Source organism: Crocodylus porosus, unplaced genomic scaffold (genome assembly GCF_001723895.1).
Source record: "Crocodylus porosus isolate Cpor-Errol unplaced genomic scaffold, CroPor_comp1, whole genome shotgun sequence".
NCBI classification, from domain to species: domain Eukaryota; kingdom Metazoa; phylum Chordata; order Crocodylia; family Crocodylidae; genus Crocodylus; species Crocodylus porosus.
Window position 1 is genome coordinate 11,522,237 of NW_017728951.1, and position 20,923 is coordinate 11,543,159.

Below are 20,923 nucleotides of genomic sequence, written 5' to 3' on the forward strand. Positions count from 1 at the left end.
TTGTATTGGCCTCTTGCTGTACTGTCACTACACAAACATATTAGAGCGTGCATGAAAACTAGTCTGCACAAGAGTTTCATTAGTTCCATGTGATAAATGCTTCATGCTACAGCAAGTTGTTGAAAGCTTTTTATACGGAGCTCTGGAATGTCACTGGTTCCATCCCTCCACCAGATGCTGTGTGCTAATCCCCTGTTTACACCTCCAGGCTGACGCTAGGTAAACCCCTTGGGGAAGGTTGCTTTGGGCAAGTTGTCATGGCAGAAGCAGTGGGAATCGATAAAGACAGGCCGAAAGAATCAGTTACTGTGGCGGTGAAGATGTTGAAAGGTAAGAAGATTGGAGGGGTTTGGAGATTTGGGAGGTTGGGGGGGGTGGGAGCGAGGTGGTAATTTTTATCAAGAATGTTTCTTTTGTTGCCTCTGAACTCAATAATTGTAGAGGGTCAGGGTTCACATAGTTGACCTCCGCCTTCAGCAGTTTTCAGTATAAATCAGTGCTTTTGACAGCCTATTTATCTTTAGCAATGTGTATTTACAAGGAAATCAATGTATTGTTAGAAATTGTTTGGTTCTTGTCTCTGATATAATGAAATCCACAGTTGGTATGTATTGAGGTAGCTGATCACAATTGTCCATTTCTGGATATATGCGCATTAGTAATTTAGTTACAAGGTTAGTTTTTAGAGAAGGCTTAGCTGTTAATGTGCTTGAGAGTCCAGAGCAGCTTATATAATTTCAAGGCAGTTTTGCCATATTCTATGACTCCTCTTAAAATATTACAGAAGGGAGTTGGTGGGCCAGACTGTATCTGGAGAGTGGAACAGCTGCTTAATGGGTCACGTGACTTTTGTCACATGACACAAATCCTAAAAACCCATGTTTATTTCTAAACGTGTGAGACTTGGCATCACACCACCTGATAAATGTCTAATGGGCTCCACTGAAGTTCTTCCAGTTGCTGACTGTATGTGGCAGTCCAGAAAACATGAGCTGAACTTGTTGTGACTTGTGTAGATGATGCTACAGAAAAAGATCTGTCTGACCTGGTGTCAGAAATGGAGATGATGAAGATGATCGGGAAGCACAAAAATATCATCAATCTTCTTGGAGCCTGCACACAGGATGGTGAGTACATAACAGAAAGCTGCCCAGCATGCTCACTTGAACAGGCCTTGGAAAAAAAAATCTCATTTATCATCATTTTTTTCAAGAATTCTTTCTTCAGGAAACAGACATGCTGTGATGGGATTTTTAGATATTTCTTCAGCTTAGCGGCAATATTTCCCCCTTCTGTATCTGATTATAAAGATGCTGTGAAGCTTTTTATGTTAAGAGGGACTGTATTGTGTGAAACCTTTTAAAACTTATTTTGGCTTTTCTAGTAGTTTTGCACACCTGTCAATCCTAAGAAACGTGTCCCTTTTAAACTTGGAATGGCTAGCTTTATGATATGCATGTCTAATCACTCTGTTAATAGCAGCTAATTATGAGCTATGAGGCTGATCAGAGCTGTGACAGGAAAATTAACATCTTTGGAAAAGCAGTTACACCTTTTCTGGGGGGTTATGTTGTTTTTGCAGTGAAAATATTTTAGGTCAGAAGTCAGAGCGGTCTGGAGAGAATAATCTTTGAGCTGTGATTTAGGTGCTTCAAAATTCTTATCCAGGGTCTCTCCGACAGATTTGCTCTGTACTGGGTCAAGTTAATTACTGCTATCATTGCCTCAGTTCCTCATCTTTAATTTAACTCCTGATTTAATTTTAGAATGTACTAATTTACCTGGGCTCTTGTGAGGATTAGATAATGAATGCTTGTACAGCACTACAGGAATGAAGAGCACAATAAAAAACCTTGCATTTCACTCTTAATCATGGGTTGGCAACCTGTGGCCCACAGCCCAGATCAAGCCCACCGAGGACGGCATGCAGGCTGAGCAGCTGGGATCTCGGTGGCAATTCTGGGGGAAGCAGAGCAGTCTTGTTCCTCTGCCCCAAACAGAATTTCTGCAGCACTGCCCCAGCCTTCCCTGCCCTCTCTTGTGCCCCGTTACTGCAGCCGTTGCTTCTCTTGCTGCTAAATTTGTCACTGATTGGAATTGGTGGCTACTGGAATCAGTGGTGTAGACTGAGTCAGCAGCAGCTGCAGTAGGACATGAGAGAGAGCAGCCCTTGGCCCAGAGCAGGGAGGATTGGGGTGGCATCAGACAGCTCAGAGCAGAGGTAGGAGCAACCAGTGGCACAGCTTCATCCCTCGCTGCCTTATTTTGCCTTGCCACAGACACCTGGTCTAAATAATTCTTTTCTTTTATACGTGTTTGAGTTCTCATCCCATATGTTCTCTTTATCTAAAGGTCCATTGTATGTAATAGTAGAATATGCTTCTAAAGGGAATCTGCGTGAATACCTGCGAGCACGGAGACCTCCTGGAATGGAATATTCATTCGATATTAACAGGGTACCAGAAGAACAGATGACCTTCAAAGACTTAGTATCATGCACGTATCAGTTGGCAAGAGGCATGGAATATTTGGCTTCACAGAAAGTAGGTGTAGCTGGGCAAATACTCTGTAAAATACTTTGCTTGTTTTAAAATAAGTTGCTTCACTTTTGTTCTCCCCTGTTTGTATTGGAGAATGTATTTACCAATAGAAAGGCCCCAATCCAGCAAGGTCCTTAACTGGGCGCTTGATAGGCTTTATTGGTCTCAGGGTGACCACTTGTGTTCAGAGTTTAAATTAGGTTCAAGTATCTTGCAAAGCAAGGGCCAAGACCACATAATTTAAAGTAAATATTAGAGTGTATTTGCCTAAAATGAACTTTGAAGTCATAAGCACAGGTACTTGCCAGGTAAGCGCTATGTTCCCTCCATTTGGGAATAACGCTACACCAGGTGTCCTATGTTTCCAATCAAAGCTATAAACCCAGCTCAAATATTGAATATGCAATATAAATGGAGTCTGTTATCAAAATTATTTGCCTAATGATAACAAATGTTATTAAAAAATTGTAAGGTGTTTGTGGGGAATTTGTGAATGGAGGAAACAGGAAAAGCAAATTGAATAAATTATTCGTTGAAAATGATGAGCTGAACTACCTGAAACCAGTACTTGTAAGAAAAACAAACTTATTTACTCTACCCTAGAGACCCATTTCTGGTAAAACCTTCTATAACTGGGGCCTTGGATTAAATTAGAATTAGGAAACCCGTAAATGGTACCATATAACCAGCTCTGTAAACAGACCATATTGCTAAGTTAATGAAAGAAATTCATTATGGTGGATTGTGTTTGAGACTTACAGTGAGATTCTCAGAAGTAGTGAGCGTTTCCTGCAAGGTGCTGAGCAGATTATGGGCCCCTTGTTAGTTCACTGGGCTAGGGCTGTTTTGCAACCACCAAGAAGAATGAAGCATCCAATCCTGCTCCACACAGACTTATTCAGTTTAATTACATGTGTGTATATTCCAGTACAAATCTGATAGCAGGTATAGTGTCCAAATGTGTTTTTACCTGTGTATTTTAGAAAGGATAAAAGCCAAATTACAACAAGAGAGACTGGAAAGGAAGCAGGTCACCCATGTGAAATTGACTGGCTAATGGATTAAGTGTGAATGTAGGATTAGGCAATGTACCCTGGGGCACCCATCTTGAAGAAACACTTTACTAAGGATGAGCCGTGATCTTGTAGTACAGGGTGTCCGGCCAAAAAAGGAGGCAATCACTATGAAAGGAATAATTAAAAAAGAATAAAAAAATCCAAGCATCTGGACTGGCACATTCTGTGAACATGGGCGTGCCCCAGGAGCACAGACACTGGTATGCTCTTATAGCTTATTGCCAAAAAAGCATGCATCCATAGGAGAGTCACTGTATCCTTCAGCCAGTCCCCATCCAGGAGGGGCTGATCAGTGTAGTGCAGAACTGACAGAAGGTAAAGCATTACACAAGGGTGAGAGCAGAGAGAAAACAAAGGGAGTATATACTAGGACTATGCATTCCGGTTTTTCAAATATCTCACTATTTACATTTGTATTTCACTAGCTCTTTCCCCCTCAGGGAGCCATTTGTTGAGCTGAAATAATAAAAGCTGATCTTCTCACGGTATTTCCACCATCCAGGAACTAAAACACCGTGAGAAGACCAGCTCTCTTGTTGTTTCAACCCAATGAACAGCTTGCCAAGGCATTAAAAAAAAATAGCATGAAAAATGTAAATGCAAATACAAGGAACTTTTGGTCAACACCCATAGTACGCAGGCTTTATGAGTTAAATTTTCAAAAGCAATCAAAGAGACATGAGAGCACAAGTCTGGTTTTTCAGAAGGGTCTTGGAAGTCAAAGGGTCACTGACTTCAAGGCTCCTATGGGGCTTTGGTACTTTTGCAAATGGGATATTGAAAAGACATCTTCAGAAATGTCCGTTTCTGTTCCTTTGAATACTGTCTCTTCGAATTCCTAAAGCGCACCACTGAAGTGGTCATTTTACCAAGCACAGTTTGAGACTAACTTGGATCAACTCATTAAGAACACAGAGGAAATTAGTAATGGAGAGGGCCAATCAGATTTTGCTCTCAGTGGCAGCAACGTTTGGTGGGATGTTTCACCTTGCAATGTTGATGATCCGAATTTCTGTTAGCAATAGGTGCTGGGGCTCCTGTGAGCAGAGGTCCCTGATCTGGTTACCTTAGATCAATGATTCTCAACCACGGTGCATCAGTTCGGGGGTGCCTTGAGGTCCTTTCAAGGGTGCCATGCACTGTTGGCACTGTTAGGTGTACAAACATTATTCACAAGATTAAACCCATACATTTCAAGTAGAAACCTGTAGTGCTAAAGACACTCTGCTGTGTTGTGGTCTTTCAGACTTCTTTGCAACAGAAAACTTTCTCTTTTTTTTTTCTGCATTCAAGAAGTGAGTGAGAACCTAAGAGCTAGCTAGGGGTGCCTTGAGTCAGGTGAGGGGGGAGCCTTACATCTAAACAGATTGAAAACCACTAGATTGTGCAGGAATGATGGGCAGAGTACCTTCCACTGAGCTAGAAACCTCTTAGGAGTTGTCAGGTGCAACACTTGATTTCCAGACAGCCGCTTCTGAAGGTTGGTTTTATGTATCCACAAATGCAATTAGTGAGGTCACCTATGCTAACATAGGGGAGCGCAGAAGATAGGCAGGCCTACCTTTTACCTATAGAGGGTAAGAAATTACAGGGAACTCCCAAGGCATGCTACAGCATATAAGAGCCAGCTGATATGGTAGAATTCAGCTAATGGCTTTGTCTTGTGCGCCAGGAAGTTGCATATGCCAGCATCAAAAGCAGTCACAGAAGAATAATCCAAAATAATAGAAAAAGGGTTAAGATATGTAGCTCCAGCAGAAGTAGGACATCCTGGGGAGAAATGCAAGTGGAATGTTTCTTAATGTGTCTTTGATGTCACCTTGTATTACTCATGATACAGCTGCTTTAACTGAGTAGGGGTAACCATAGCAGCCAAAATTTCCTCTCCAGGCTTGGAAAAGATCAATTACAAATTTTCAGAAGTGCCAATGTGAAGAAGAAAACAATTGAGATTGGGAGAATTTTGCAGGGGGCTTCTAGAAACCAAATGGACTGCACCAGATAGCATCCATCATTTTAGACTGGTGGACAAAATAAGGACACACCGTAAATACATGTTTACTCTCTAGACCAGTGGTTTTCAACCTTTTTTCATTTGCAGACCCCCTACACAATTTTGAATGGAGGTGCAGACCCCTTTGAATTTTTTGTGTGGGTGTTCACATATTTTTGATTGATTATAGTCCTCTTTCACAGACCCTTTAGACATAGTCTGTGGACTCCATAGGGTCCATGAACTGCTCTAAACTACTGCTCTAGACCCACAGAGCATGTCATCATCAGTTCTTTACCAGATTATATTTTTATTTATTTTATTCCAAACTCTTAGGTTCAAATGGTTGCATTGATCTAGGCTGTCAGTTTGGAGCCACATAAATTCAACGTAATTTGAGGAAGCCATAATAATAAAACACTCAGTAACAAGATTTATAATAAAAATCTGGAAAACCTGTATTGGAGCAGCCTAGACTGGGGATAGTGAAGCAGCTTTGGTTCAGTTTGGCTAAGCAATCAAGCCTCCCTTTGCTGCAAAACTGAGCTGTAAATTTCCTAAAGATGGGCTTTCCTGAGCAATTTCTAGGTTTAAGAGCTGCTCTGAAGATCAATTCTAAAAACTGGAAATGATGAAAAAAATAGGTATTACAATCATCTCCCATGTGCCCTTTGCTTGATCATGTTATCATAATTATATGACTTTCTCACCATTTAAACCGTAGAAGAAATTAGAACTGTCACCACTTGTTAGAAATAATTTTGCTTTTTAAAACTATTTATCTTCTGTTCAGTAATTTTCCCCTTCCCCTCCTCCTTTTTCAGTGCATTCATCGAGATTTAGCCGCAAGAAACGTTTTGGTAACTGAAAACAATGTAATGAAAATAGCAGACTTTGGCTTGGCCAGAGATATCAACAATATAGATTATTACAAAAAGACTACTAATGTAAGTGGATGGTTTTCTTATTGTTGGAACCAAGCGTTTCTTTAAATGGTTCATTTGAAGTACTGCAATTCTAATCCTAATGGACTTCTTGTACAGCAGCCTAACTTTTAATCGCAGAGAAGAAAATAGTGATCGAGGGCATAAGTGTCTCTGTCCCCTCTTATTGAGCAATGAAGGTTATCTTTCTACATAACCTGAGAGAAGATATGTATTATGCAATTCACTATAAGTGATAAAACGAAGTATTGCATTTCACTGGGCTTGAGACACAGCCCATTGAAATGGATGGAAAGATTCCCATTGATTTCAGTAGGCTTTGCATCAGGCACAAGGTCTCTGAAAACGTGTAGTAAACAGTACAATGTTTCCTTTAAGGTGCCCGGCTACTGCATGTTGCTGTATATATTTCTGTCTGGACTTGTATTGCAGGCAGACTTGTGAACATAGTATAGCAATGGCAGCAAAGTGGGAGATAGAAAGCTGTAAAACGGTTTTCATTTTCCATGTTGCTGCTGCTGTTGTCTGATCTTCAGCAAAGCAGATAGGTTCCTAATTTCCAAAAAGACCGTTATTTGAGCTAATTAATATGAGACACCTTGTACCTGTTTTTTTCAGAAGTCCTGAGTAACCACAATTTCATTTGAAGTGCTTTCAAAACTCCTGATTCAATTGGCTGCATCTCTGCAAAGGATTCGTTATGAAAATGTATTCCTTTAAATTGTTAATTGGTGAAAATAACTTGCACGTGTACACTCACAGGGAAACCAGGCTTTCTACAGGCACTCACATACCAGTTGTGGTGAAGGAAGTGAAACACCTTCTCAATTCAAGATCACAAATCCCAGATTGCATACAGATTTGTTGCTGGAAATGCAAAGGCTACAGGCCTATGTAGTTCCTCTGCCCACCATGCAGGGATCTGGCGTATGGGGAGCAAGTAAATCCAACAGCCCTGACCTCACTTGTTCAGCTTCTCTCTCCACTGGCCTGTTTGTTAAAGATTTATTAACATACATCTGTTTATGGAGGACCCATGTGGAATGACCTTCTGCACATTAGACTACTCCTCTCCTCCTCCTGCTCCCATCAGTGGACAATGTGGGAGTTAAACAGGCATGAACTTACATGCCACTTATTTGATCCCAGGATGCTAGAGAGAGGAGATTCTTGTGTTTTCTGATATCTGATAGCACAGAGGTAAACTGTGAGCTGGTGGGGGTAGTGGTTTCAGCAGACTGTTGACCTCTAGTTATTTATGTTTAAGAATAAATTAATATTTCTACAAATCCATCATGGAAGCTGCCTTGTAAATTGCTACAGTTTTAATGTATTGATTCTTATTTTTCCCCTTTTCTATTGCCAGGGCCGGCTGCCTGTGAAGTGGATGGCTCCAGAAGCCCTGTTCGATAGAGTTTACACACATCAAAGTGATGTGTGAGTAACTTCATTTAATCGTTTAACCTTTCTACTTCAGCCTTTTTTTTTTAAGGGACAGCTTTGAAAATCTTCATGTATATTTTCTTCCTGCTTTTTTTTAACCTTAAACTGTCGTGTTTACTGTCTGTGTTTCACATATTCATAAAAGAGTGGGAGTCACCCTTAGAAAGTGAGGATTTTATGGTAGACTGCTAGCCAGTGCTCTGTTACTAATCTGCCTGGCTTCAAAGCACATGAAAAGTAGAAAATGCTAACCTCCTTCTGCCAATGCGGAAGTTTCCCCTTCTTGAACTTATTTACAGATAGGCAGCTACAAAGCGTCTATCTAATTTGCTCGAACTTCCTTCAATTTTTTTAGTAGTCCTGAACCTTTTTTGTTCAACATTTGCGTTAAAAATAGGCAAGGTATATATAAAACACAGTGCTTTCACTTAAAACATTTGTTTTAGTTTTAAAAGTATTGCTTTTGCCATATAGAATCCTTGCAGTAGAAAGTACGTTTAAAGCTAGAACAATCCTTTTAAGTGTGCGTTCTGAAGCTAGCTGGCAAGACCTCTTGAGGTTTATTCCACTTATCAGTATTTTTCTTTTTCTGTCTAATATTCACATCCCTTATACTGGGATTGATAATTTTTTTATTTTTTTTTTTTTGAAGACCAGAGTTCCCATTTTCCAGAGTTCTCATGCTTGGGCTATCAGAACCCATTTTTTTTCCTGTCATTTTTGGAGCTCAGAACTGATTTACAGTGTTCATAAATGTTGAGTTAAGAAGAGCTTTATTGAGTACTGGTAGAAATTTCATATTTTTTTTTATGGAGATACCATGAAGGACTGGACTGTAACAAAAGTATGAAAAGTGGGAAAGGTTTTGAATGTCAATGTAAGGTTAAAAAAAGGATATGGAGGTACAAAGAGCTGGATCAGAATGTTTGAACTTTTGTGCCTTCATATCTACTTGGATTTACAGGACTGCAAGAACCACGTGAAATACATGAGGAGCTTCGGGATTAAAGCTAATGGATAAGATTTTTTTCAAAGTACCAAATGATTGTCTCAGTTTTGAAGCATCTGATTTACCAAACTGAACCTACTTGGTTTTCCACACAAGAATCCTTAAGAGCAAAACTTCCCTGTGAAATATTTTGCTTTTTGACAAATCTACTTTTTTTGATATGTGTCATTGAAAAATTTTGGAGCTTTTTTACTGGATGCATGTGTCATAAATAATTTTGGCAAAGGATATAATTCCTCACAAATGGCATGGATACTTGACCACTTGGGAGCTTGGAGAACACCAGACAAAGACCAGGAAGGCATTTAGGAAAGTGCTTATGTTCGTCCCTTTTCAATAAAGTCTGGTTAACTTTAAGCACATGTTGATTTCCTGTTGTGTAAATCAGCCTGTGTAAAGTTAGGCTCTTGCTTATCTTGCATCTTTTTTCTGAAGAGTGATAGGCTGCTTTGCTGGGTCTACCCGTTTCCCATGCTCGTTATTGCTATACTAAGGTACCCCAGTGATATTAATAGATACAAGAAAAGATCTCAGTATGAATCAGACTGGCAGAGCTGGATCCTTAACTAGCAATGCTATAGGAAATTCCAAACAATGACTAGGGTTTCCTTAAGATGAATTTAATAATGTGCTCTTCCCTTTTTATCCCATAGTTGGTCATTTGGTGTGCTAATGTGGGAGATCTTCACTTTAGGAGGGTCACCTTATCCAGGAATTCCAGTGGAGGAACTTTTTAAGCTGCTTAAAGAAGGACATAGAATGGATAAGCCTGCCAACTGCACCAATGAACTGTAAGAACCATTATTCACTGTAAGCGGGTAGAACAGTACCAATACAATGTAAGCACTGTCACACAGTGAATGCTGATTTATTGTTCTCTCTCTCTCTCATATTATAATGATATAATTATAATGTTGCTATGTAGATGTAATATACACACGCATATAGATATATATAATCTTTATATAAAGAATATCTATCTATGCATATATGTATGTATGCATGTATAGGTCTGTGTGTGCACGTGCATATGTATGTATGTGTATGTGTGGTGTGTGTGTATATATGCATATATACACACATGTGTGTGTGTGGTCTGTGTGTGCACGTGCATATATGTGTGTGTGTGTGTGTGTGTGTGTATATATGCATATATACACACACGTGTGTGTGTGTGTGTGCGCAAAGTGGGCAGTATTCAATTCAGATTTGGCCCGATTTGGGGCACAGTGATTCAACTCACTGATTCGGATCACTGATCTGATTTAGTTCAGCCAGATCTGAAGATTTGATTCTGATTTGGAGAATCAGCGATTCAGCCATAGGCACAGCTTTAAAGTGGTTCTCAGCCCAGGTGCCACAAGATCCTTTGAAGGGTCTCACAAGGTGTGAGGGTATAAACAGATTAAGCGCAGTCTCAGGCTTATCCCTGCCTGGCCATTCTCTGTTCCCATTGCCCAGACCTAGTGTAAGGATGTAAACTCTGTATTAAATAAGTTTGGGAAATGAAGTGCCACTCAATTCAGAGAAAATTATGGAGGAATTCCTTGAGTCTAAAGAGGAGCACCTTCAGTCTGAAAAGGTTGAGAACCACTGCTCTAAGAAGTCAGAGGTTTGGGGCAGTAGCCAGCACAGACTTTAAGCCAGGACAGGCAATTATTGTGGGCAGAGGGCTGCTTACTGAGTTTTGGCAAGCCATTGAGGGCCACATGACAGGCAGTCAGGGGCAGATAAATATTAATTTTCTAAATTTTTTAGGGGCCCCACGGGCTGGATAGAATGGCTTGTCAGGCCGCATTTTTCCCACCCCTGCTCTAAGCCTGTGGTCTCCAAACTTTTTTGATCGCGCACCCCTATCAGTAAAAAATTTTTGAGCATGCACCCCCAATAAATGTATATTTATATAACTATAAATAGAAGTTCTAATATTTTCTTCCCACACCCCAATGGATCATCTTGCACACCCCGTGAGGTGCGCGCACCCCACTTTGGAGACCACTGCTCTAAGCTACTGCTCTGGCCCCCAGAATATTTTGCTTGGGTTAAAAGTATTGGATTGCAGAGTTAATGCTACATGCCTCTGCTACAGAATTTTGAATCTACAGTCACCAGTAAAGTCAATCCTATAATGACCTATTTCTCTGTATGTGTGAGTTCTTTTATCTATGGTATATTGCACTCTTTTTCCAGATCTGTTACAGTGCAGTATAAAGTGCTTGGCTATTTGGTCAACATAGTTCTATATTATCCATAAATAGTCAATGGAGGGCAGGGGCATGAAAGCGATACCATATTTATCAAAGAATCTCTCATAGCCCAAATCCATAAATGTTGGTTTTATATATGACTTTCTACTTGCATCATTTTGTGTTCAGATCGATAGATTTGCCACCTTTACTCTCTCCTGGTTAATCCGTGCAGGTGGAACGTAATAAAAGGTATTACAATTAACTTTTAGTAGAGAAGAACAAGATTTACAGTGCACAAAGGCCAAGGAACCAAACTTGGCAAAACACTTGTGTTTAGGTGCATTAGTGAATCAGAATCCAAATACTGTGATGTAGGTTCTTGATTTTTACTGTTGTTTGTAGTAGTACAAAAAAGAAAAAGAAAGAAACATCATACGGTTGCTGAATCTTGAGTATTGTACAGCACCTAGCACAATTAGGTTCTGCTCCATGACTAGGCACTACTTGAACACACAATCAGATGATTAATAATAGTTGGGAATGAAATGACTGTCTAACTAAGATGTATGAGGTGAATTAACTCAGTGAAATGGCATATTTCTGCAGCTATATGATGATGAGAGATTGCTGGCATGCAGTACCTTCACAGAGACCCACTTTTAAGCAGTTGGTAGAAGACTTGGATCGAATTCTCACTCTCACAACTAATGAGGTGTGTAAATTATTCACTCTTAAGCAGCAGATCAGAGCATATAGTTTATGAGATAGATGTAACTTATTAAATATGAAACTCAGTTCCCGTTATCTTATAATTCTATTTGTCACTTTTCCTCTGGGGTCACACACAGATAAATTGTATCCTAATGAAATGGTGGTTTTTCTGCCTGCGTGCACTGATTTATGTAAGAGAACAGAGACCTATATTAAAGCATGTTCATTTACTCATCTATGTATCTCATAAGATTTTCAGCATTTCAGCATCCAGGAGATGTCAGGGGTAGGTGGGAGGGGGAATAGTTATATTTCAACTTTAGTTTCATGTTGGGGAGCAACCCAGAGTTCATGGTATGTTGGATTTATTATCTTAATTTGATTTTAAGCCATAGTAACTAAGACAGAAAAGAAAGCAGAGTAAACGACGAACTCTAAATGATCTGTCTGGGGGTGAATTAGGCTAACTGAAATATTTGTCTGGGAGAGAACAAAATCCCAGAGGGTTATTACCATCCACTTACTGAGACACCTTCTACCCCCATTCCAAAAAAGGTGTGTTACTTTTTAAAAAATCATACTGATTTTTTTATTTTAAGGCCTTAAAATCTATTCCTTGTATCAAGCCATAGATTTGTTCATGTATATGTAAAATTATCTTATTGTTTAAGCATAGCTACTTCTAAGGATAGATTTTTAAGAGCAAAAGGAAAAGACAAGTAGAGCAAACTCTTTTTTGGCTGTAACATTTTTCAGTGAAAAAATGCAGGTTCGGCAACACAAACTTCTTTGTGAATCTGTGTCAATTTTGTCAAATTGTTCGTGGGGGGGTGCTACAAAATTGTTTTGACATTTTGAAAATAAAAGATTTTGGCCTTTTAGATTGAAAATTAATTTTGCTTTAGAAATTTCCCTCTCTGTTGGACTTTTTCTTGGGACTCTCTCATTCACATAGATGAAGTCTTTTTCTGCATGATTTATACAAGCTTTCAGAAGTGCCAGATCAGAGGGGATCTGGCTTCTACCTGAGAATATTTAGATGTTGGGATTTGACTAAGTACTAAAAAGCACGGAGCAGAATTCTGGGCTGTATTAACTAAAGGGATAGCGCATGGGTGACTTGTGCCTCCCGAGTCTGGGGGGCACCAGATCACCGATGTGGGGGATCTCCCACCAGCCGATTGCTGACCAAGGGAGCAGCTGATCACCAAGCCAGCAGCAAAACCAGATGGGATAGAAGATATTACACTTCCTTCTCCTCCAAATTCTGCATTGCTTGAGGAGTTTAATAGGCCTTCAGTGTAACTTTTAACAAGTCTTCAGAATTATCTTAGTTACCGAGCTCCCCACGAAGTACAGTGCTCAGGGGTGGATCTAGAAGGGGTGCAGCAATACAGTTATTCCTCTCCCCCTTTAGCTGTCACACGTGAGCACTCAGCATTGGAGGGGTCTGCTCAGAGCCCCTGTTTTTGCATGGCTCCAGAAACTGGGGGTAACTACTGCCCCCATTGCTTGTCTCCTTTTCCCCTGCTGCATAATTTAGCAGAGAGGGAGATGCCATAAGGTCCATCCCCTGGGCTCCGGAGCCATATAAAAGCAGAGGCTCCAGACGGACTCTGAACTGATTAGCTGATTAGCTCAGAGTGTGGGCAGGAGCCCATGCTGAGTAGGCAGGGAAAGAGGAGCTTGCTGCGTTTGCATGGCACAGCCAAACCTGGGGAGGGTGAGGGCACCTACACGCCGCTTGGCACATCCGGGATCTGCTCCTGACATTGTTTCCCACAGTGCAGTATGTCAGGCTCCTCTCACCACTGCCACAATCCCTCCACTAAGCCTTTCATGTCCAGAACCAGCACCCATCACAGGCGCATGCAGGGAATGGAGCCAGAGCCACAATCTGCTCCCCGCATGTCCAGAACCGGCGCCCATCGCTGGCACGTGCAGGTAACGGATCGCAGTTGTGCCCCAGGCCCCAGCCGTGTGTTGTCCTTGCTGCACTGTCACCACCCTGTCGTCTTGGCCCTGCCTGCCCATCCTGCTCATCTCATCCACCTGGCTGAGCACACCCTACCCACAGTGATCCTGGGCCGTTCTCCATGGAGACCCCTCCCACTCTGTCTGGCATCCCCAGCGGTAGGTATGGGGCAGACGGGCTGAAGTGCCAGGGCAGTGGAGACACTGACAGCCATGGCCGGAAGGAGCTGCCACCACAGAGGCTGCCAGGAAGCTGAGTCTGGCCATGGTGCTGCCCTCAGCCTGCCACTGTACCACCCATCCCCATGGACTACAGTTCCCAGCATGCCCGAGAGCCACGTGTGGGGACAGGACAGGCTGTGCTCCATGCCAGATGGCATCTCCATACCCAGGGGCAGTGGGATTGGCCACACATACCCAAACCCAGGCTGTCCCCAACACCTGGGTATGGTGGGGGTAAGGGACCCACCATGGGCCACTTGGAAGGCCACATTTGGCCTGTGGTCTGCATTTTGCCCATCTCTGCTCTTGTGTGTTCCAGTCATTCCTGCACCATTTGCAGGAGAAATGACCTGACCATTCTCAACCCTTAGAGCCATTTCCTTAACATAACCATTTGAATCAAAAGTTTCCACAGATGGTCACAAAGGTTACCTAAAAAAAAACAACCCCTGCCTGTAAGGTACGGAGCAGCCTTGGCTCCAAACTGGTGAGGTACTTTGCTATCCACTGCATTTGAAAAATACTTTAAAGCCTTTCTTGTTGCCCATACTTAAAATGATGAGCATAAAGGCTTGGTATTTTAAGATATAATTATGATGATTGCATTTCTGATTTTAAAATATTTTAATCAAGTCATTAAAAAAAAATTAAGTGCTATAACATACTGACTGAGGCAGAAGACATGTCTCATCAATATGACCATAACTTGTGGTTTAGCAAAGAAGCACTTGCATTTAAATGAATACAGCTGCCTGTTAGAAGTTGAAAGAGAGAGAACATTTCAAGAGGGAAATGGCTTTATTCTCCTGCCAAAACTCTTGTTTTTAGCAAAAGTCACTCAACCCAAAACTTGGATTAAACATATATTATTTCCTTTTTTAATGCTTGTTTGGTCATTGCTACTCTAGGATATGTACAGGCACACAAAATAGCAAAAATTATAGAGAAACCCAGGTCCATTAAGTTGTTTTCTTGATTTTTCATTTTGGTTCTTTTGGTAAGCATGTCACTGCATATTTAAATATAAATTTAATATCCAATTATATAAAACAGATACACAAACTGACCAAAGGAATATAACATTGGAAGCATCTTTTCTTCTCCAAATCATTACCATGTGCTAGAGAAAAATGGTTGTATTTAGTATAAAATTTCATTTTTATCATTGTAAGCGAAAATTCCGCGTTTGATGTGGAGAGCATGTTTATTTCCACTGATGTGATTAATGCTGATGTTGGAATTGACATTTCTTCTTTCTTTTTTTTTTCTCTCCACCTCCCTCCCCCGCCCAAGTTTCTCTAATGATCTTTGGTTTTATCAGCTGTAAAGAAAATGGTCACTTTTGAAGATTTTTTTTTTTTGGTCCATGAAACGGACTGATTGACCAATAACACATTAACCTTTATGTCATATATTTAAGAAATTCTTTCTTCTATTCCAGGAATACTTGGATCTCAGTGGACCCCTTGAACAGTATTCACCCAGTTACCCTGACACTAGGAGTTCATGTTCCTCAGGTGATGACTCTGTTTTTTCTCCTGATCCAATGCCTTATGAACCTTGTCTACCTAAGTACCAACATATAAATGGCAGTGTTAAAACATGAAAAGAAACTATTTTTATTCCATAGAGGAACAGAGAGACAAGAACGCTGACCTACCTACCACAAGAAGAAAAAGATCTTTTCTCCAGGACCCCTATGTTTCTGTTTGTACATATGATATATATAAGGGAAAAAAATACTTGGAGGAAAATAGTCAGAACTTATGTAAAGAATTATATAATTTGGAACTCTAAAATATTCTGCAAGAAGAAGAATGTTTATGGGCCATGTATAGATTCGCTTAACTGCATCAATTTTCTGGCTTGTTTTAAGCCATAATAGACTTTATTTGTACAATGGACCAGTTGGACTTAAGGCAAGCTCTGGGTCTGCCTTTCTTGTTTATTTTTGTAAAATTTGGAGAAAATATATGTTGGCACACACTTATAGAGCACAAATGCAGTATATAGGTGCTGGATGTATGTAAATATATTCAAAATATGTATAAATATATATATATATATATATTATATTTACAATGAATTATTTTTTGTATTGATTTAAAAATGGATGCCCAATCCACCTAGCAAATTAGTCTCTTTTTTAACAGCTATTTGCTAAATGCTGTTCTTACACCGAATTTCTTAATTTTCACCGTCCAAAGGTGGAAAATACTTTGCTTTCAGGGAAAATGGTATATCGTTAATTTATTAACTAATTGGTAATGTACAAAACAATTAATCGTTTATAGGATTGTTGTTGTTTTTGTAATTTAAATGGCATTTCTATGCAGGCAGCACAGAGAACTAGTAGATATATTGCTCAGACTTTACTAGTTGTCAGAGCTTTAAAAAAAAATATTTACAGTATATAACTAATTTTGGGAATTAAACTTTTGATTTCTTTGCATTTTAAACTTCAGTGTCAGGTGATTGTTCTTCTCAAAACCAAATCCTTTGACAAGAAGGTATCTTATTTTCTCTATCTTTGATAAGTAGGTCTCACTAAAGTAATAAATTTTAATAGAACTTCCAAGGCCAAAATAGCACCATTATTCTTTGAAAAAAGGAGTGCTTTTAATGAGTTTCTATAGAAAAGAAAGACATTAAGTTGTCTATAACCATAGCAGAAAGTACTGCTTTAAAAGGAGCTGAGCTTCTACACTTGAGTTGCACATGCATCAAATTAACTGGTATCATTTTCATTGATTTTGATAATAGATTCCAGATCTTTTGGCCTAATAGCATCTTTTCAGGATGGTCCTGTATTGTAACTTACGTTTAAAGAGAAAAGTTATTATAGTGACAATTTGCCATTGGAATATTGCCATCTTTTTAAGGGATTAGTTAATGCTGGCTCCGGAATATATTTTGGAATCATTCCATAATATCAGGCATGGAGCTGGTGTCAAACAAAATGTTGCTGCATTTTTGTCAATTGTATTTAAAATAAAGTATTGTGTTTTTTTTACTTTCAAAACACCTACTCACACTGGTATAGCCATGCGATATGAACGCAAATTACATTGCTTTACATATTAAAATTGGGGGGAAAAAGTATTAAAATCTGTTAACTTTTGTACTGACAATAAAATGTTTCTACAGATATTAATGTTAACATTACAAAATAAATGTCATGCAACTTATTTAATTTTTTTAATTTTTTATGTTTTACCAAAATGGTTCTGTCCTTGAAGTGAGGGGTCACTTCATTCTGGCTTCGTTGTATACTGTTGACATGTTCAGTCAGGAATGGGTTTTGGACCCAGTCTTGGAGTTGAGAGAAGATATGTATGGGTTGGGCTATTACAGAATTGGGACTTAAGGTTGAAAACCTTTTGAGTATTTGAAAAGATCACAGATTAATATCAAGGGAAACTTGGTTTAAGGTATCCTCTGTTTTATATCCTCACCAGGTTGTATATACTACTCGTAAGCTTTTCAAAGAAATTAAATTTTAAGAATTCATGCATTTTTTTTCATTTCCTCATTAGGATAATATTGATACTTTTTTAATGGAAAACAAGAGAGAGCCTGGGCCATTGGGTTTAGGCCACTTACATGAAATGTAGAAACCTCAGGTTCACATTTATACTCCTTCACCCCTTATCTTGTGTCTGTGCCTGTGCCCTTGTCCTCTCTCTAGCCCATAAATTTCATTGTATACCTGGTGAAGATTTCTGACAAAAATTTCTTCAAACTAATATACTGCCATCTACACGATATCCAAGATTGTTCCCCAGAGTATTTTTGCTGGTGCTTTGTTCATTTTTGCATTAAATGCCCTAAGGTTCTAGATGTCTGTGACTTATCTGAGGAAGCTCTGCAACAGTTGTGTAAATCTCACTTTTGTTGCTGTATAGTACACCATTTTCCTTATGTTTCCCTACCATTTCCCTAGTTGAATTCCATAACCACTTTATACTTTGCCAAGTATTCCTTCTCAACCCCCTACTGATAATTTATGCACATGGATGCTGTCACTTGTGGAGCAGAAGTAAAGTACAACCCCAGACAAGTGATATTGAGTAAAATAGGTCATTGGAATCACAGGTTATCTGTTAAATTAAGCAAAATTATAATTATGCTTAATAGAGAAAATATATTTTGAATACTTTAGTCTGTTAATTGGCCAGGAGATCAAAGTACTCGCTTTTTAATCTTGCGAGAGACGTTTGCAGCACCACAAATGTCTTACCTGACCAATCGAACTGGGACTAGTTAAATTGTTTTGTAGCATTTTGGTAGAAAATGATTCAGTAGCAGTTTGGGTAGGAAAGAAATGTACTTTGTATACCCCACAACACTTCATCTAATTGTTCTTCAGATATCACTCATCCAAATATAGGTGTAGTCCAGCCCTGCTTAGCACATAAGAAAAAAGGATTTAGGACGCTAGGTACGTGACTGCAGTCCATAGTGAACCTTTCTGCCCTCATTTTTACTTGCCAGCCTTTGTTAGGAAGCTCCACTCAGAATGGAAAACCCTTTCTTCCCTAACTGTTCCCACTGTTCCCCAAATGGCTTTGACCAGCATAAAAGGTTTGCTTTTGTCAAAGCCTAATATGTGACACACACAAGCTGAATACTTTTTTCAATTTCAAAATTATGTTTGAAGGTGAAAGGATGAAGGTTCAGAGTAGTTAGTTCATCCAAGAGAAGGTCCACTGTTGACTTGATCCCGGTATGCAAATAACGATATGGGGCTCTTTAGCAGGAAAAGGTGCAACAGGATCCAGTAGCTAGAAGTTGAACTAGATACATAATTAGAACACCTTACCCAGAGATGTGGTCAATTTAACATTACCTGATGCCTGTATCTTGCTAAAAAGTATCAAGAAGAAAATCAAAGATTATCCTCATCTCTTTGGGTGAATGATGAAGGCACACCAGACTCTGTAGACAAACGCACATAAGGGAGTAAGTCATGCAATTACCACTGCAGCCAGCCACCTTTGAATTACTAGGCCAAATGACCAAGTTCCTATTTATATGTGATTCATTCAGATGTGGCCTTAAAAGAGTGTCTAGTGCATGGCTTGGACTCGTGCTTCTGAAACATTAACTGTTTTGTCACTGAAATATGGTAAAGGATATACTGTAGCTCAAACAAAAGTTATACGCTTGGGTGCATATTGCTAAATGTACTTATAACATAATGCAGGAGGTTAGACTTTTGTTATAATGGTTTTCTCTAGCATTAAACAATCCTTGCATTGCAAAACTTAGATGTCTTTCAGTTTCCTAGACAATTGCTGATAGACATCAGCTTTTCTTTATAAGCAGCTTTTCTTCATTACTGATATAAAGGGGAAAAATTTACTGAGATACAAATCTCTCAGGAGGTTTTATTCTGTTTTATTTTCTTTTTAAAATCATTTAAACACAGTTTTAAAAACAACCGTGGTACAACTAAAAAAAACAACTACTACTTGTGGGAGAGGGGAAAATAATCAAGGTTTTGAACACAAAGATTTACTGTCAATGTACTTTAGCCCTTTCCTACAAGAAGGAAGTTATAGTCCCATACATAATAAATTTCTAAATAAAATGTAATTTCTCCTTAAATTAATCAATGCCTATTAATATGGCAAGCAGGAACTCTAACAGTTAATGTTAGTAAGAGGTGTTTTCCCAGCCTCTCCTATAAGTACAGCTCCATACTATACATTTTTATGAGTCATGCTGAAAGTGACATTCATGTTAAGAAGTGAATGGATTTTGCTTGGAGAAGAACTAAGTCTTTTTCTTCCCCTTACATTTGCAAAAATCTTGATGACTTTTTTTTCTTGATTTGCATAAAACTCCTACCATGGTCTTACCTCACTTTTGGAGGAGAACTCAGGAAAACTTTGCTGTTCTTTGTTGTACTTATCAGGTGTAGTTCACTTTAGTGCTAAATTTAACAAAACAAAGTGGTCTGATCACAGAAATGAAAATTGAAAATTAAGTACTACTTCGTGATATCAGTAAGTAAATGGAGAGGGTAAACCACTGGGAACAAGTGCAGTAGGAAATATTAAAATCACTGAGATCATATTTTATTACAATTTAACTGTAAAGAAAAAAGCCCCAAACCTAGGTGATTTTTAATTTGATAATACCAAACCATGTGGTTCGCAAGGTAGTTTAGATGTGGCTGGACTACAGGTTAAAAAAAAATTGGCCACTTCAATCTTTTGATATGACTTTAAAGATAGGGGCATGTATGAATGCAGGGATTTGAATCTGACCCTCTACTGCCACCGCTTATTCCCCCACTCCCAAACTCCTCAGAACTTCAGACTGAAGATTAATTTTTTACAGCTGGCTGATAATTTTCCCATGGAACATTTTATGATTGAAAAATACTGTCATGTGAAACTGAAAACCATCTGCAGGAGTGGGTCTACCTGAATGAAATTTCATTTTGAAAATAGTGAAACGGAGCCTTTTGATCTTAGCACATTTTGTTTTGAAGTTTATTTTATGTACTATAAATAAAGTCAAAATTGGACTGAAACATGAGGGGCTTTTATTGAAGTTACCCCCAAGTTTATCCAAATATTTTTTTTTTAAATTATTTTGCTGAACATTTTTAAATGTTTTGGTTTTCATTTGACTCTGAAAGAGTGACATTGGAGTTTTCCATAGAATGGAAATTCTAAATTTCAGCCGGATCTGCAAGTTTTTATATTTTACAGAGCTACTTAGTATTTTACAGAGCTACTTAATAAGTGTTGGACATGCTGCATTTGTGGTGAGGTACCCAAGAGACATGTTATACCCTATAAGCTGAAG

The 20,923-nt window shown here is 39.1% G+C and overlaps 1 protein-coding gene across 8 annotated transcripts in view; it reads left to right on the forward strand.

The window, feature by feature from the left end:
- FGFR2 (fibroblast growth factor receptor 2) overlaps window positions 1-17,289 on the forward strand; it is a 98,295-nt gene extending 81,006 nt beyond the window's left edge. For 5 of the 8 annotated variants that reach the window (XM_019555689.1, XM_019555691.1, XM_019555690.1 and 2 more), the window contains 9 exons: window positions 209-330; window positions 1,017-1,127; window positions 2,353-2,543; window positions 6,434-6,556; window positions 7,920-7,990; window positions 9,659-9,796; window positions 11,801-11,906; window positions 15,543-15,618; window positions 15,732-17,289. In XM_019555689.1, coding sequence (XP_019411234.1) covers window positions 209-330; window positions 1,017-1,127; window positions 2,353-2,543; window positions 6,434-6,556; window positions 7,920-7,990; window positions 9,659-9,796; window positions 11,801-11,906; window positions 15,543-15,618; window positions 15,732-15,898 — 1,105 coding nt within the window. In that variant the 3' untranslated portion in view covers window positions 15,899-17,289. The other 3 variants (XM_019555692.1, XM_019555696.1, XM_019555697.1) reach the window with 1 other exon arrangement.
- Window positions 17,290-20,923: the final 3,634 nt, after the last annotated feature.